The sequence below is a fragment of the Crassostrea angulata genome, chromosome 4 (assembly GCF_025612915.1).
Source record: "Crassostrea angulata isolate pt1a10 chromosome 4, ASM2561291v2, whole genome shotgun sequence".
Classification (NCBI taxonomy): Eukaryota; Metazoa; Mollusca; class Bivalvia; order Ostreida; family Ostreidae; genus Magallana; species Magallana angulata.
In genome coordinates, this window is record NC_069114.1 from 8,952,601 (window position 1) to 8,971,442 (window position 18,842).

At 31.6% G+C, this 18,842-nt stretch overlaps 1 protein-coding gene across 1 annotated transcript; it reads right to left on the bottom strand.

Annotated features, from left to right (window-relative positions):
- Nucleotides 1-613: 613 nt before the first annotated feature.
- LOC128181481 (uncharacterized) lies at nt 614-18,752 on the bottom strand. The gene is made up of 28 exons (XM_052849895.1): nt 18,664-18,752; nt 18,337-18,417; nt 18,046-18,117; nt 17,889-17,915; nt 17,686-17,758; nt 17,409-17,538; nt 17,151-17,229; nt 16,658-16,849; nt 16,207-16,336; nt 15,858-15,974; nt 15,639-15,751; nt 15,418-15,542; nt 15,033-15,184; nt 14,679-14,912; nt 10,843-10,943; nt 10,120-10,200; nt 5,501-5,572; nt 5,076-5,093; nt 4,852-4,924; nt 4,315-4,444; nt 4,081-4,168; nt 3,397-3,591; nt 3,009-3,138; nt 2,687-2,803; nt 2,250-2,356; nt 1,637-1,761; nt 1,011-1,159; nt 614-900 (listed from the first exon to the last, which is right to left on the bottom strand). Exons 2-28 carry the CDS (start codon nt 18,370-18,372, stop codon nt 614-616), a joined length of 3,153 nt encoding a protein of 1,050 aa, XP_052705855.1. The 5' UTR covers nt 18,373-18,417; nt 18,664-18,752.
- Nucleotides 18,753-18,842: the final 90 nt, after the last annotated feature.

Genomic DNA, 18,842 nt, shown 5'->3' on the forward strand with positions numbered 1-18,842 from the left:
TACCGAGATAATATTGAAACAAATATTCGTTGAAAGTTTCAGTTTTTATTTTGAATCAAATCAAATCAATGGATTGAGATAAGTTGTTTCTTATTTTCCTTTTTAGCTGTTCACTGGAAAACAGAAAATAAAACAATTAAATTAAAGATGAGATTAAAATATCTTTAAAAAAGATGAAGATTACAAGAGAGAGAGAGAGAGAGAGAGAGAGAGAGAGAGAGAGAGAGAGAGAGGGAGGGAGAGAGATAGAGAGAGAGAGAGAGAGAGTGTGTTTGGGGGGGGGGGGGGCTGGAGAACAGGATTTAACTTACTGTAGACTACACACAATATTGGTTCCACAAGCACGTTTGTCCAGCCTGACAAACTATTGACCCACAAAGTGATCCGCCGGAGGCTGAAGTAAAACCATATCATTTTGAATTAAACATCACAGGAAAAAAGCAAACAACTTTTTAAGAGTAAAGGCAGTTGATACAATTTTTTTAACATGATAATGAATTATTTGCCATTTTTTATTCCTGTTTTACTTTTTTTGTAACGGATCAATTAGGATTCTCATTCCTTTTTAATGAATATTTACAAAGCAACCCTTTAGGAATCGGATTTGTTTTTTTTAAAGTTCTTTTTTGACGCTCGAGTCATTGATGTTTCGTAGTTTTTCCTTACTTTCACAGTTTGCCCCTCCATAGGACGGTGGGCACTGGCAGCTGTAACTTCCCCCATACACGTAACATGTACCACCATTTTGACAAGGATTAGGTTGGCAGGTTTGGGAGGCTAAGTCACAGTTTGTGCCGGACCAACCGGGTTGACAATTGCATGTATAAGATGAACCAGATGCGGTACAAGTTCCGGAATTCTGACAAGGATTTGGGTTGCAAGGGTCTGTTGTTGTTGATCCTTTGTAAAGAAAAAAATAAATAAAATCAGTAACTGAATTCAAACTATGAAATTCATAACAGAAAATTACTCTTCAATTTAAAGAAAAAAGCTTATTTTATGCAAATTACCCCCAAGTGCCTCCACTTTTAGTTTGAATCCGCCATTTTGAGGTGCAGGTCGATCTTTGGAAAATCTGCTGTCAAATTTAAGGAGCATGATGTTTTTCTCGCCATCGTTGGTTGTCGTGTATTGCTGGTTAGTAAGACTGTTACACTGCCTTAAAACATTTATAAATAGATATTCAACTAACACATGAGTATAATTAAGTAATATTTATGATATGGAAGAATGTATGTATATACATATACAATAAGTAAATAACAACGGTACTAATTGATATAAAAAGAATCATTTCTTCCATAATTTTTATATGCTACATGTAAGAAATAAAATTAATATACAGTATATGACACATACATGCAGACACGATAATCACAATATTCGATACATTTCATTTTATTTCTGGAATTTTCTATTAATTTCTTATATTCTTCGTGGTTTTTGCAAACTTGTTTTTTTTTTTTGGGGGGGGGGGGGGTTAAGAGAGTTTTTGTATTTCTAAATCAAAATAATACAAAACTATGAAAATGTCACTAAACTATGTTCATTTAACTGAATTATCTAATCGTTAATAGATGTTTTAGCAGCTCGTTTTAATAATGATTCGTTTGTCATACAATCCTACAATACATACTTGATCCCTGTCTGACCAATGAGGTTATATCTGATCTCTAGCCAATGGTAGCAGCTGGACGTCGCCGAGTTCAGGGCCAGGTCCAGCTTCTCTATAGTCAATTTAATGTTGGAGGTACTAGGGCCCTGAAAACAGGAGGTGTGTTTGAGTTATTTTACTGCAGTAATCACACGCTTACATCATGGTTAGGACCTGGTTAAATTTGTGCTGGTATAGAAACAATATATACGTACGGTGCAAGTTATTAGAATAACACTTTTAATTTTAAATGAGTTTACGGAGCTTTGTCTTCCAAAGAGTTCAGAACAATTATTTGTTAAAGGTGTACACCATTACTACCAACAAATATGGTACCATGCAAATCCACAATAAATCAAAGTCTTTAGAATCAAGAAGTTCGCCGTGATCAATGATCGCGGAGAAGCAAAACTTGTTTGTGGATACCAACTTCCTGGGTAGCTCGTTTATAGTGACAAATAACCGCAGTTATGAAAAAGCATGTTTCTGTGTATGTAATACTGTCTGCTTCTTGTAATTCAGACCAATAAAATCTAAAAATCATTGGTCAACTACGAGCAATTATAAATACACATGTAGTTATTTCAATACGTACCCTGATCATCCACACACACTCCTTATCTACGTTGTATGTACTGGGGTAGTTGGGGGACTCTATCAGCTGTTGTTGTCCAGCAGATAGATTGATGATACCACCACAGTCTATAATAAACAATTGTTTGAATTCATTCATTCCAAAACTAATCCTATCGTGAATTGTATATATGATTTATAAAAAAGGGTTTAATTATAATAATTCAATTAATAAGGGAAATATTATCATACTGAGATTCTCAATTAAGACCTCAACCGTAATCAAACGATAAGTAAAACCAAAACAAAATATTGTTATGAATATTTCATTGAAACTTTACATAAGTGAGCCCTAACCCACGTAAAGCATTTCATTGTCACATCGCAAAAACAGTTGTCCTATATTTATTCAAATCTACTGTTAACTTCAATAAACATGATATATCCTGCTTGAATTACCTGCGTCAGTTTCAACTTGATCGCATGTACTTCCGGTCAATTCTGGGGGACACATACAAACACAATTATGCGCTACAAATCCACTATTCTGGCAAGTCGGGGAATTTTGGCAGTTAGCTAAACAAATTAAATATTGAAATCTCATGTAAACTTGATTTATTTTTTTAATAACCAGAGAAATAGCAACATAATATTTTTCCTAACCTGCTTAGTGATAAAGATAGATAAATCATATGCAAGAAAAAGAAAATATTATTAAAAGTTATAGTTAATTTTGCATTAAAAAATATGGGAAACCATTAACTGAATGTATAAAAGATACCATTGCATTGGTAAGCTGTGGTGATTTCTTTGACGTCGTAGAAGGTGAGCGTTTGTGAGCTGTCCACAATAGATTCCAGCCTCGGATCCTTAAGCTTCATGGAAGGTGAGTTTTGATTGGTTGAAAAGGCCTAAAATTTCAAAAATATCAATAATTATTTAAACTGTGTATAATAGACGATTTTACATAGTAAAATACATTGTAATAGAAAATAAAATGTTTCGTGTTGATATTAGAAAGTATAATGATTCTTTTTTGCCGATAAAATCAGACTCGGTAAGAAATGTGAAGATACAATGAAGATCATATCAAATTTTTTGAAATTTTAAAATTTTCTCAAATTTATCATTAATCATATATAATTGTAATTTTTGTGAGTTTTACTTACCGACAACGAATACTGCATTAATGACTCGACGTCATAAGGGGTCCTGTCAAAGGTGGGCCTGGTCTTGTCGAAGTTATGATGTTGGTGGCTTGGAATATTGGAGAAGAGGATCTCTATGTAATTGTCCCGATCCGACCGTTGTTGCTCGTGCATTTGTCCTATAGCGTGCATAAACTCGTGCACAACGGTCCTCGTCTGAGTATCATCAGAAGAAAAAAACACGGGTAACCAAGGGTTGGTGAATAATAATATCCCTTTATCTTACCTAACTTGTATGAGAAATTACTAGAAATATTCTGGCATAATATTATTTATGTTCTTTAGAAAAAACAAACATGCTTTTAAACTTGCTTTTTCTTGTTGAGAAGTTATGACGCCAGTTTTTCTTTTTATATCGTAGAAATACCGTGGAATCATAATTGTTTGTTGGGGATCAATGCTCGTGGTTTTCGCAGGTAACCCTTGCCCACGAATTTTAATCCCCACGAATTTATAAACAATCATTTGTTAAATGTGTATTAAAATCATCTTGATTGCACTATCAACTGAATAACGAGCTCCACGAGCCAGGAAAATTTGTGCTTCCCACGAGCATGGGCCCCCACGAATAAAAGTGATTCCATAGTATGAGGAGGTCATTGCAATCCTTAAAAAAGTATGTCTTTTTATTAAGCGCGATTTTACCTGCGAACACATAGGATCCTGCAGTGTCAGATCTTGCTTCCCGTCATATTGCCGACCAACAAACGATGCGCAACCTTGATTGTTCATACTGAAGTATAGAATTTAAACGTTATTTCTATGCGTATTTTGAAATGTAGACTAGGCAAAACTATTATGATTTGATTATATTATTATTGATTATATTATTATTGAAAGAATATACTACTCAAAACGACGCTTTTGTTTTGTCCGTACCCTCTTGTCAAGTAGAGATAAGAAGCATGCGGCAGTCCAGAGGCTTGATTTCTGGGGACAAACCTCACGCAAGTCAAGTCGTTATATATTTGAACAGCTTCAGTAATGGCATTCTGCATTTGTGCGCTGACTAAATAGGAGAAACAATATAATATATATATATCAACACATAAGCAAATTCAAAATATTGTCGAAATAACAAATCCATCTTATACTTTATTAAATAAAAACATTGATATTTTAGCAACGCCATGAAATGGTGCCACTTTTTAATGTATTTGCTTTGTCAATGGTAGTATCACATCTTCTTTGTTAAAAAAAATAACGATATAAGGTACGTAAATTAAAGTCGCATAATTAATTATTTAATGTACATATTTTATATTTCATATACAAAACATAAGAACGTTTATGTTAAGAAAAAGTATAAATTTCTTGAACTTTTTTAGTATCAAAGTATGGATGTTACCCTACAGTTCTTTGACGAAATGTGTCACCTGGATTTAATATAAAAAGTTGTGTGTATAAAGTACTTACACCCAGATTGCACCTCATACGGTACAGTGTTTTGCTCCCATAGTCTTGCATTCTGCAGAAAGTTTCTTTTTCTCTGTTTAGAAACATTGCATACACTAAATACGTTAAAAAGTACATCGGACTATCTCTAGATTGACTTGATCGAACATATCTTCATTGAATTATATAACTATCTTGATACTATTAAACATTTATTGATACTATTTAAAAAAGTTTTTACTTACTCTTCCCCATTGACTTGACTGAAAAAATAAATTGAATCAATTTCAATTTATGATAATTGTGCAGATTTGGAACGTTTGAACGTGGAACATTCTAGATTAGAGGTAAATCAAGTTTATGTTTCTAGTAGATGTTCAACACCATAAGAAATAATATATATTAAAAAGTACCGTGGAAACGGATTTTTGTTAATGCCAAAGTTAACCAGAATCTATTCATGTATATGTATTAAAAAATATCAAACTACGAGGAAATTAAAAGAAAGATGTATCAATTTAAAAAACCAACAAATCCCCATGCATTAACAATTCTTATGTTTAGTTATTTTGATAAGAGATGTTTTAATTTAATCAGGATGCATATAGAATATTATATACAAATGTATTTCCATGGGTCGAATAGGGCATAAATAAAAAATAAAACTCACCGGTTTGAAATAATGATGATCATTTTCTGCAATTTTTACACTCTCTTTTAGAGTTGGATTGATCCCAAACGGCTAGAAAAATAATCCGAAAAACTAGTAACAGGAGGTGTGAGACCAAGCAATGTTCATAATTAAAAAAACCCCAGAAATACTCTCATAATCAATAGCTTAAAATTTAAAAGAAAGGAAAAGAACATACTGTTTAACAATTTGTGTACTCATACTCTAACAAGATATAGAGCCTATAATGTGCATTTGATAAACAAATGTTTTCATTACATGTATTCATTATTCAAAATAAAAATAATCCTCAGAGCTTGAAGTTGATCACAGTGGTTACAACGTTATTGTCGATAAAAACACACACCATTTAGAAAAACGCACGGTCATGCACGATTTATAAACAATTGCTCAGGAAATACGGGCGATCACTAGCTTACTGAATTTTCACGATACACGAAAGATAACAATAAAAAACACAAACGAACGATTATACGCCATTTAACACGCAAAATCAAAAATGATTTTTTTAGATTGGAAATCAGGAAATGCAGACAAAGAGAATTTTTTAGATCTTAAAAATAGTGCTTTAAATGTACTGCAATGCTTTTTTGTCTTCACATCGAAAATTGAGTTTAAGCATAGGTCAAAGAAATTTAAGTGTTTAAGAAATGATGGTAATGTATAATATATACGAATTTATTCACATACGAGTTGATGTGTACGTAATACAAGAGCCTACGTATAATTTAATTGTGCGAAATTTTGGTTAAATTTTACCTAGATTCAAAGAATTCCGATTTTACACATTCAATATTTATATAATGTACCGTGCATAAATGATTGAATTATTTTCATCTTAAATTTTTAGTCTATAATATGTTTGATTTACAGAGCCTTGTTAGCTAGAATGTTGGATACAACTATAAGCTGAGATACATGTGTTACATTAAAAGTTTAAAATCAATTTAAATTTATAATTAACTATAACAGTTTAACTTATTTTAAGATTATTTTGAAAAGTTTTTTATTATTATTATTTACTTGTAAAGGAATTTGATTTATAAATCATAACAATTCTTAAATTATCAAATCTAACTATAAAGATTCTGTTTAACTTATAATAATTTTGTTATTGAACTAAATAACGTTAGTAATTCGTTATCCTTAATATATTAATTAGTTTCACGAATTTTTCATATTTCAACTTAAAATTTTATCGCGCTAAATTAAAAAAAACTCTTCTGTGCTAAGAGATAAACAAGTTAACGTATACAAAACGAAAATAGAAACTTTTTCCGCTAAATTTACAAAACAAGTTTAAGTCATTATTTTATCATATTTTTCGATATTTTATTATTAATCAACTAACTAGGTTCACACTTTGGAATCATGTTTTAGGTAAGCGCTATGCTTGATGTTGTTTAAATTTCTTTTTATGTCTATATATTGTTTATCTGTTTATTGTGTTTCGGAACTTTGTTATCTCTTTGATTTTATAACATGCTTTTATTATTTGTGTATTTCATTAATTTTCTTTATAACACTTTCCAACTTGCGGCTCATCGAAATAAACATCTTTTAATTAATTTCTACGGATTTTGATTTTGATTCCTCAGGTATTGTGAACGTGAGTTCCTCACATAGCCACAATTCTGCTGAGCTATTCCCCAAACATCACAACGGTGAAAACCAGAGTGTGATACATGTACATGTATGTCCATTTCTATATTAAAGGGTAATAAATAAATTAACTCTAATGAACGTTTCCACAATGTTACAGAAAAGAATGCTAATGGTATTTTCAATCAAAAGAAAACTAAAGAAATAATTGATTAATTTTCATAATTGTCGGAAAATGGGTATGCTTGATGGTGAACGGTGAAAACCAGAGTGTGATACATGTACATGTATGTCCATTTCTATATTAAAGGGTAATAAATAAATTAACTCTAATGAACGTTTCCACAATGTTACAGAAAAGAATGCCAATGGTATTTTCAATCAAAAGAAAACTAAAGAAACTAGACACGATCTCGTTGCGAGCAACGAGGAGGTCTTCCGTCTGATTTTAGAATTTGTTCTATCTTGATTTTGCTATTTAACAGCTAAAAATGATTTAGAATAAAAAAAAACAGGGTCTACATTCTAGGGGGCCAGATACTATTTTGTTACAGGTGTAAGAGCTTTGTTCAACAAGTGTTTAGAATTCGTCACTGTTCTTGAGATATCTTAGAAGAAAAAGTTTTAGGGGCCGGTCCCTTGTCTCCTTATTGGAGCCGCTGAACCAAATTTTGAAGATTGCATGTTGTTAAGTACATCATTTTTAGCATCTTTTCTTCTATACTGCATTTCAAATTTTTTTTTCTTTTTGAGATATAGGTGGTCATAGTTTTGGACTCTTGACCCCTAAAAAACCCTCATTACATAACACATGACATTACATTGCTTGGATACATAATTGTAAGATAAACATATTTGCTTCTATATTGTTCACAAAATATCCCTCAGTAAAGAGCTACAGATGAAAAGCTTTAGAGCCCTTTGGTCCCCTAATTTGAGGGGCCAGTCCCTTTTTCTTGATATCAAATAATATGTCATTTAAATCTCAACACATTTTGTTCAACAAGTGTTAAGAGATTTGATACCGTTCTTGAGATATATAGGAAAGAACGTTTTAGGGGCCGATCCCTTAACTCCTTATAGGGGCCATTTAACGAAATTTTGAAAATTGCATATTATTTAGTACATCATTTTGACTATCTTTACTTCTAAACTGCATTTCAAAATATATTTCCTTTTTGAGATATGGGTGATCAAAATTCTGGACTTTTGGCCCCTAAAAACCCCTAATTACGTAACACGTGATAAAATCATTACATTGCTTGGATAAATAACTATAAGATAAACATATTTGCTTCTATAGCCTTTCACAAAATATCCCTCAGTAAAGAGCTACAGATGAAAGACTTTAGAGCCCTTTGGTCCCTTAATTTGAGGGGCCAGCCCCTTTTTTCTTGATATCAAATGAAAGGTCTTGTAAATATAAATCTTTTTTGCATTACAAGTGTTAACAAAATATTTTTCAGAAAAGAGACAAACTAAGAAAACCATTAAAATTACGACGTTTTTTTAGTCTCAATTTTCGGGACCAGGCGAGCTTAAACGCCTTTTGAGCATGACAAATATGAACGCCAAATAGCACATCTACAATCTCTTGTCTACAATCCCTGAAAGTTTGAACTCAATATCTTTTACCGTTTAGGAGGAGATCCCTGGACAAGCCGACCCTCTGAAAATCGTTTAAACGTCATTTTCTCAAGAACGGGAATGACGTCATCAAAATAAAAAAAATGTAGATTAAGTTCAGATTAATATCTATTAGATCTAAAAGTTTCACGAAAATCGGCTGAGCCATTTTCGAGAAATCGCCTGCACAAATTTTGTAAGAAAAAAAATAATAATAATAGGGAAAAAGAAACCGAACGAAAACAATAAGGTCTTCCGTTGGAAAACGGAAGACCTTAATAATTGATTAATTTTCATAATTGTCGGAAAATGGGTATGCTTGATGGCTCTCAATTAAGGTGTCCCTCTTGCTTGACCTAAAGATGGTTATAATTATGTATTAAAATATGCTGGATGCTCAATATAGACTTAATATAAAATTATACAAAACGACCGATCAAAGGATTAGATGAGTGGTTGAAATACTAACAATTTATCGATAGGAGAGATTTGATTTTAAATTTTATAAAGATGAGCGCTGCCGATATAGTACCTCTAAGTTTCGTTTGTTTTTAAAATCTCATTTTCAATTTAACAAAAAAATTAAGTTTCAAAAGTAAATATTAAGATTTAAATACTGCTGTAATTAAACTGCATTTTTATTTCTCTTCGTAAGTCAGTCATACTCTGCTAGTCATAATGATAATAAATGTTGTAGTTAGTCCAATATGTACTATAAAGATATCTTTGGTAAGTTTCAATGAAATAGACAAGTTTAATGAACAGAAAATTTCGAATCATAATTATTCAGAGAAGCAAACAATTCACAAACTTTTTCCGTGGAAATTTTTTTTAAGTCACATTGTTGCGATGTTGTAAAAACTACTGGTCATTGTGTCTAGAATAAATGCTGTCATTCCGTAAAAAAGTTACAAAATGACAAAAACAACATGATCACGCCCGGTAAGAAAAGTAAACTAATTCGTCTGTTACCCGCACGTCCACGCGTGTTACACGAACGAACACCCATGGTATACGGACTACTGTGGTTTCATCAATATTCGTTGAATACCAATTTTCGTGGATTTCGTTTTTAAGTGGATCCATGAAATTAAATGTTCATTGAAATGCAATTTCTATTAACATTTTGTATTCATGGGGTCATTGGCCACGAATTTACATATCATTGAAACTGTGATTTTCACTTTATCCACGAAAATTGATACCCTTGAATATTAATGAAACCACAGTATTTAACACGATTTGCTACCAGAGATTATTCAAGCTAAAGATTTATTACACTGTATAATCAAATAAATGTAGCATTTAGAATTATTGCTCACAACCAATATTCCCTTAAATACATTCTTTGAACTCCATTCCATAAATACCTTATGAGGTCTCCCATTCGAGTCATAGACCAACATGGTCTGAAGAAGAATAGCAACAGGACTGTCTTGGGAACTTCGGTCCTAAGAAAAGAAACATTTAATAAGAAGTATGCTTGTAAGTTAATTTGTATGCTGATTTGAAGACAGTGCATTATTTTCAAACTTACCTTCAGCATTAAAGAAGAAAATATTCTCTTTTTAGACAACAAAACTGCCATTAAAGATTTCAAAATGGTTTGCTTGTAGCAATCAAAAACAAAGTATATTGAAATGACTATACGTGCCTAAAGACGACCCCTGTTAAAAATATATAATGTGTTAAGTTTTGATTATTTATGATTTTTTTAAAATTGCCTTAGAATATTACAAACAGTACATATTTCGGGTTTATGAATGTTGAATTACAACACAAATACATCTTTAATACGTCATGTGTATCAAAATTTGTGTAAATATATATTTATTTATATAGCCTTTCTTGAATGAATCTACTTTGCATTTGAACATTGAAAATAATATCTGACTAACTATTCCATGTACAATCATTGTTGGACGGGCAAATGTGATCTCTGAAGGGTTAATAATATTTATATTCAAATTAAACCCTTCCACACCTGCATTTTACCGACTGTATAGAAATACAATGTCGGAACACTATATTCCCGTAAAGCAGTAAAAAAAAAATATTACGTATATTATTATAACAGTTGTGCGTGTACTCACCCAAGAGTCGATCAGATCTGGCTTCCAGAGGGATGGGTTTCGCTCAAAGATATCCCAGGCAAACCAAACAAAGTTTTCCGGCAACAGAAAAGGTTGTAACGCTATAAAACAAATATTGCGTTAGTGTGTATAACCATCTTCGGTTTAATATCTTTAAAATTGATATGATTTTGATCAGAACTGCATTTGTTATCAACTGTTTGTAATTGGGATATTTATAGATTTAACTTCTAAACCCTGTGTTTCTTTTAAATTATGACCTTTAGCAACAACAACAAAAATAAATAATTTTGACTGAAAGGAAATGCACAACTCTTCTTATTGTCACAGCTTTGAATAAAAATTAAATGTTCAACTATCATAATTTGAACGTAAATTTTGTTGGCTAATGAAATCGATTAAAATATATTTTTTAAGATTAACATTTGTTACAGTAGTATCATAAATTACTGAAAGCTTTGCATTCTAATTTCCGAGTTATCTTCACAATTTAAAATTAAGTAAGCTCTAAACTTCATAACACCAGTATGGTAATCAAATAAGGTTGTACGAAAAAAAAGGAAAATCGCTTAATTTCAATATCTACGGGGTTCTTTTGATCTTAAATTCTGTGAAATAAAGAGTTTCAATGTTCAACAAGAGATGCAATGCTGACTGTTACAAGTAAAAGAAGATTAATTGATATCTATAGATTTGTTTTTATATCGGAATTTAGAAAGGGGAATATATTTCAAAGTTTCTATTTTTGAAACCTTTTACTTCAAGTTTTCATAGTTGATTTGCACTGGTAACATTTCTTTGTGTTAACTTTCAAGCACGGAAAATAATATACTTTTGCTTTTTGTATTAAATAATACTAGAACACTAAAAGAAATTAGGAGAAGTAAACTTTCTTAAATAAGAGAACATCAAAACTCACATTTCTTGGTAAGCCTTCCATGAGGATGTGAAGTAACAATGGCGACAACACCAGTCAGTAGACACAAGGAGAGAGAATTCATCTTAACAAATCTCAAGGACCTCTTGCGAAGATGTGAAGATATCAATTTAGCCAAAGACTTTTATACAAAACGAACAGGATAAAAAAACGCATTAAAAACCCGTTATTTGATTTCTTCTGAGATACGATTATATTCAGAAGTACAGGGGGATTACTTGTGCAGACTGGCAGGGAAGGTAAACACACACACCTAATTATATCTGTTTCATTGGTCTATCAATTGTAAAAAATAGGATAGTACGGATAGTACTGCCAGATAATATACTTCTGAATGAACGACTTATTTTCTGAAAAGTGCACAAGATGCCTGATCCCTTATTTTAAAAAAGGAACAAATAAGTTGATTCATTATGTAGGATGTGTGCGTTTGTCTTGCTTTACTCTGCTTTTGCAGTGTGTTACTGTATATTTTTTTTTAATATTCATTGAGTTTTTGCTATCTTTGTTTCTCTTGAATTGGATTGTTAGTTAAAAATGAATCTGTAGGAAGGGGGTTATTATGATTAAGGAAAGCATCCAAGACTTTCAGCTTAATATATAGCAAGGGCATATACACTGTCTCAGTAAAAATATATTTAAACGATGTCTAGGCGCTATACACTGAAAATCAATCAATTGTGTATATTTAGTGGTAATCGATTTTTATGAAGTGTCAATGTTCATATGAATTCAACGATCGGTCTTTTTTAAATCTTATCATCATTAAATATGTACTTTATTTCATAACATGTTCAAAATATCTGTTGATGTAAAATTGCATATTAAAAAACATCCTGTTTTTATCAACTGTAGTACATTTTTCTATTAAGTTGTTTAATATAAAAAAATAATATAATGTAATATATCTGGAGATTGTTAAACTTTAAATTGACGTACATGCATGCTGGCCAGAAAAATCTGTTTATGGAGGAGAATTTTCTCATTTGTTTTACAACAGATATCGAACGAAAATAAGACACCTGTTGTAAAGCACAATTATAAACCCTCTTAAAATAAAACAGGCATGGTCTCTCAAATCATACCAATCTACTTGTAGCGTTTGAACCAAACTCGATACAAGGGATTGTATGTTTAGTAAGTATAATATTGCTGCTGATGTTGAATATTTTGCCACACAATTTTTCCTTCAGATACTTTATGGATAAGTGTAAAAGGCTGATTATGTTGGAATCATTTTTTGGCAATGTAATAAATAACAAAATTCTACCTTTTGGTTTTTAGTAAGGGCCATCTCAAAATATTAAAATGCACCAAATTATGCTATTCATTTGGAGTATAACAAAATAATGTGGATTAGTATAATGGATTCATTCAAAACTTATGAAAATAACCCAGAAGATAGCATTATTTGGGAATAAAATTTCAACGACGAACGACTTTTGGTTTTCTTTTACGTTATATCTTATATCGTACTCCTACAACGCTTCATTTTACCATAACGTCACAAAAATAATATGGCAACGCGCACCAATAATTAATTTCATGATTGATATGGAAAAAGATCTTATGTAAATGAAAACACAACTGAATAGGGTGGGCACAGACACCTTAATGAGGATTGAATACTCTCAACGAGAATATTTTCTCTTTTCAGTAACATAAAAACTACTGCAAATGCGAAATTGTTTAGATGTATGTTAAATATACTTAAAAATCCCTTTAAATAAAAAAAATAGTGCAAAAATACTTTTTAGAATTGACCTTTGTGTCCTAAAACATCTGTCTTCCACTGCTGCACACGAAAGTAAGACGTTTCAGAACTCGTGAATATCGTGGGTAGTCTTGAATATATCGTGATTTTTTTTCCATTGAGAGCATGCTTATTTTGCCTTAAACCCCTTAAAATTTTATGTTCAATCGACATCACTTGTTCATTTAGGAGAAATTCAAAATTAAATGCAGAAATTGGTTTTTTTTTATTTAAGATTTTGATCTCGGGAAGACCATGAAAACTTCGAAAGCTTGTATCAGCAATGATTTTATTACATATTGTTTACTAGGTGTTAACATAAAAAAGCTTATATGCGTTGAAGAAGTTATTGTGCCGTATTACAATATTTAAAAAATGAATAATATATTCAACGAATTTTTCTATGTTTGATTTTAATGTGTGCAGAATAATCACATCATTATCCTTAGAGGTTACCGTGGGAAATCTGCTAAATAGATTTAGTTTGTAACTGGATTTTACTGAAACGCAGCTGTATATGTCAAAGTTTGAAGCATACACATAGTTAGTTGGTCCTTGTTAATAAGATATAGAAATATTTTTGCAGTTTTTCTTCAGTTTAAAAAAAACCAAGATTTGAATGGAAAAACGTGTCAAAATCCAGTACTTGCGGGAATGTTTTACTACTGAAAAGAGGAACAGTTCCCGTTTAGCGTATTACTAATCATTCCTCAATTATCTGTGCCCAACCTGCTGAATACATATCGTTACAGATTTTGACAAAAACATATAAACCACACGGAAGACATCGTTATTTAAACATTGAATCAAAGCATGTTTTCATGGCAAAATAATTTATTTTTTATATAAAAAATAAATATAATACATAAAATACGGATTCCTTTCTGGTAACAGTTTCTTATACAACACTTTATCTCCTACGACGTCCCCACCAACCATTGAACGCTGAAAATAGAAACAACATGAATATTAACGTGTAAAACACATACCATTCGATGTTATAACGATATCACTAGTTAATAATTACAATGCTAGATTTTACAGACATATACCATAATAAGAAAACCTATATAACCATTTCTGTTGATCAAAAGAAGCTGAATTGAGTATTTATTGTTGTTTACATTGTGTCTCTAAACCACTTACTTTCACAATTAGGACCAACAAATTGTGGTCGGCAGACGCAAGTAATACTGTTTCCGATAATGTTACATGTTCCGCCATTTTGGCAAGGATTAGGCTGGCAAGACTGTGTCTTTACGTCACAAGTAGTTCCTGTCCAACCGGAAGGACAGGTACACTCATAATTTGAACCAGTAACGGCACAAGTTCCGGAATTTTTACAAGGATTAGGATTACAAGGATTGGAAACCAAAGTACCTAAAAACGAAAACAGCGAAAAAAAAGTTTGGTTTACATCTGGTTAGACTTTTTGAATGTATAAAAAAGTTGTTCAATAAATTGAATATAGATAATATACAAATTTCAAAATATGTTTACCCCCAACAGCTTCAACTTGCAAACTGAATTTATGGTTTTGAGAAGACCTTCTGTCTCTGGACAGTTTGCTGTCAAACTTCAGAATCATGATGTTTCTCTCGCCATCATTAGTTGTGGTTATTTGTTGATTGGCTTGTTCAGTGTTACATTGTCTACAAAAAGGCTTCATCTTTACACAATTCATAACTACATGTATACATACCAAACGGTTATATTAACAAACAAATATTTTGGAAACGAAACAGGTTACATATATTGTGTTTTCTATAACCAAGACTAATTTGATATTCCGTTACCTTCTAAGATATCATTATTAATGAGTGCTTCTCAAAATAGATTTACAATAAGATAATATATTTTGGCAATACATATTATATTTTCTTACTTAATTCCTGTCTGTCCTGGCAAATGATAACGTATTTCTAGCCAGTGATAGCAATTAGTGTTTCTGGAGTCCATGGCCAGCTCTAATTCCTGAATGGTCAGTCTAATATTAGAATTTGAAGGACCCTAAAAAGAAAACAATGTTTAAGTAAGACTAAACATGAAAAATGTTAAAAAATACTTAGATGTCGAATAAAGAAGATAAATTATCAGTAGCCTAACCCTTGCCTTAACAAGCCATACACATTCCCTATCTACAGGCACTGCATTTGGGTAGTTTGGGGATCGAATGGTTTGACTCTCTCCTGACGATAATTCTATAACTCCACCGCAACCTGTAATCATCCAACAATTATATACTGACATTTGTACTTTAAAAGTAAAGAAAGAGAAGACAGAAACCTACAGGCGAAGTCAGTATGTATGTCTGTCTTCATTTACCTGTGTCTGTCGAGACCTGATTACAGGTAACTCCAGTCAGATCTGCTGGACACATACAGCGGCAGTTGTGAGCAACAAATCCGGCATTTTCACAAACTGGAGCATTCTGACATTCAGCTATGAAAATGAAATTATAAGCTTGATAAATGCGTTGCGTAAGAAAGACCAAAATATTGTAATAATTTTTAATTTCTTTCGACCTAAAACAAAAATCTTATAAAATTGATTTTATGAACTATGTATATTTCCCAAAGCGATGAGTTTATGTAAGTGGTTTTTGAAATGTAAGTTTTTGTGATATTATTCAAAAGACTATCGATGCTAATTACAATTTCTATACCAGACCTACCAGCACACTGGTAAGCCAGCGTGATCTCTTTGAGATCATTATGTGTAAAGGTCTGTGCAGTGTCTACGAGAGCCTCTAATCTGGGATCCTTTAACTTCATCGTAGGTCGACCAGGATTCAGCGCAAATGACTAGACGAATTAAAAAAGCAAATAAATTTAGATGATACTTATTTGTTTTGATTTAATTCAAAGGAAATGTATTATCTCAAAATCATGAAAAGCGGTGAAGTCATCTTTTACAATTATTATAAAAAGGTAAATTTTAAATAAAAGATTATATGACAAGGAATACGTAGAGCAATGTCCATTCAATTCAATGTAAACAAAAAGTTGTATTTGGGTATTCTTTTTAAGTTATAAGAGCTAAGTATTCACTTTCGCAAAATTTTAGTGTTTCATAATAATCCTTTTTAGCGTTAATATGAACGGTATATTAAGTTGTGCACACACCGTAAGAGGATACTGCAGAATAGACTCCACATCGTACGGCGTTCTATCAAGTGTATCCTCTTTGTCAAAATTTCTTCTCTGATTGGCTGGCACATTGTCATAGAGTATTTCTATGTAGTTGTCTCGATCTGTTCTCTGCTGTTCGTGCATCTGGCCAATCGCATGCATCAACTCATGAATGACTACTTTAGTCTGAAATGAATAGCAAATATACCATCTCTCATAGGCTAAATGCGTTATGCATTTTGTTTATTAGAACATACTAAAGTATATATAGTTCAACAGGAACAATATATAAGGATTGCAAACATTGCATTATATTTTTCTAAAATTTTAATCATTATACTCGACGGTTATAAAAAAACACATGATAGTTATATCTTATTTATAAATTGTTAATTTTTCTAGATCAAAGATTGTTAAATACGTGTATTCAATTTGGTGTATTGTCTTTATTGTTAATCATAGTGTTTATGAGCGATACTAGACTTACATATGCACATGAGCCTTCCTGAAGAGTTATAGGTTGCTGCCCATCGAACTGTCGCCCGATATATGAAGAACATCCTTGTCTGAGGATAAGAAATATTTTCACTTCTTAAGATTAGGATGAATATGAATGGCATATTTTTAGTTTACAGTATATTTAAAAAAAATTTCTTAAACCTTAAAGACTCTATGAATTATATAATTGAAAACTTAATTTTTTGGGGTATTTTGAATATCATTAATCAGGCTTATGTTCACATACCCATTAACAAAATATACGTAGGAATTGTGAGGAAGATTCCTCGCTTGGGAACGAGGGACTATTCTGACACAGGTTAGGTCTTCGAATGCTTTAATTGATTCGTTAATTTTTTCTCGCATGCTTGCCGACACTAAAAACATAAAATTTAATTGTTTATGAAAGGCATTCTTCATCAGTACAGTATACCATTAACAGTTCTCAAAAAAGAAAGGTGGTTGGAGAAACATTGATTTTCTTTATATAAAGTAACAAAAATCATTATCAATTGTATACTTACACCCAGGCTGAATTTCATATGGAACAATATTCTGCTCCCAGAGTCTTGCGTTTGAAAGAAAATTCCTCTTTCTCTGTAAAATATATATATCAAAAATACTAAATTAAGAAAATGCATGAAACAGGAACGTATTTATTAAAGAAAACAACATATGCAATAGAAAAAAAAAATCATAAAACGAGCAAGTTTCGAATACTACTTACCCTTCTATGGTGAATAAATGGACCTCGCTGCAACAAAAAAGGTAACATAATCAGTTTAACTTTTTTATGATAAAATGAAATTGATCATTGTTTAACGATAGCATTGATAAAATGAAATGAAAGGTAGTAGAATTTAAAAAACACTAAATATCCTCACATTTGGTAATATATGGTGATCCAATTCAGCAATTTTGACTGATGCTTTTTTCGATGGGTCGATTCCTCTTGGCTGATCATTAAAACATAATTAAGTAGGAGTTAATATATTCTTTTTTATCTAGTGACAGATGAGACACATAAAGTCACACATGACAGTGACCTTGAACAGTTATTGTTTAAAGATCTATTATGAAAAATATTAGACTGAAGACTATGTACTTTATATGAAGACAAAAATCCGACTGTTGTTAATTAAAAGCAACGTTTCTAGTTCCCTAAGGTTATCTACCTTATGCGGCCGACCAAATTCATCGAACACTATCATAGTCTGGAGTAGATTGGCGATGGGAGAATCTTGGTTCTTTCTGTCCTAAATACGAAAAAGCAAGCAATAGCCATGATGTTAAAAGACTTACATTTAAACTCAAAATTTGTACACCATAATTCAGTGTTTCGATCGGGGGGGGGGGGGGGGGTTCATAAGCAGTCATTGTTTTTTAAAGCTTAATGCTAAAAAATCATTATAATTCATTTTTTATAAATAATATAACCAGGAAAACAGGGCGAAATCCAAAACTTTTAAAAAGAATTAATAAATAAATTCTATCAAATCTACCCAGGAATCAATTAATCCAGACTTCCATTGTCCCGGTTGATGAAATTTTTGCCAAGGATTCCAGAAAAAGTTTTCTGGTAATTGAAAGGGGCCTCCTGCAAAATAAAAACATAAGATGATGTAAACTTAGTGTCCCAATGAAGTCTTCCATTGTATTAATTTTTAAAAATTGCAGAAAT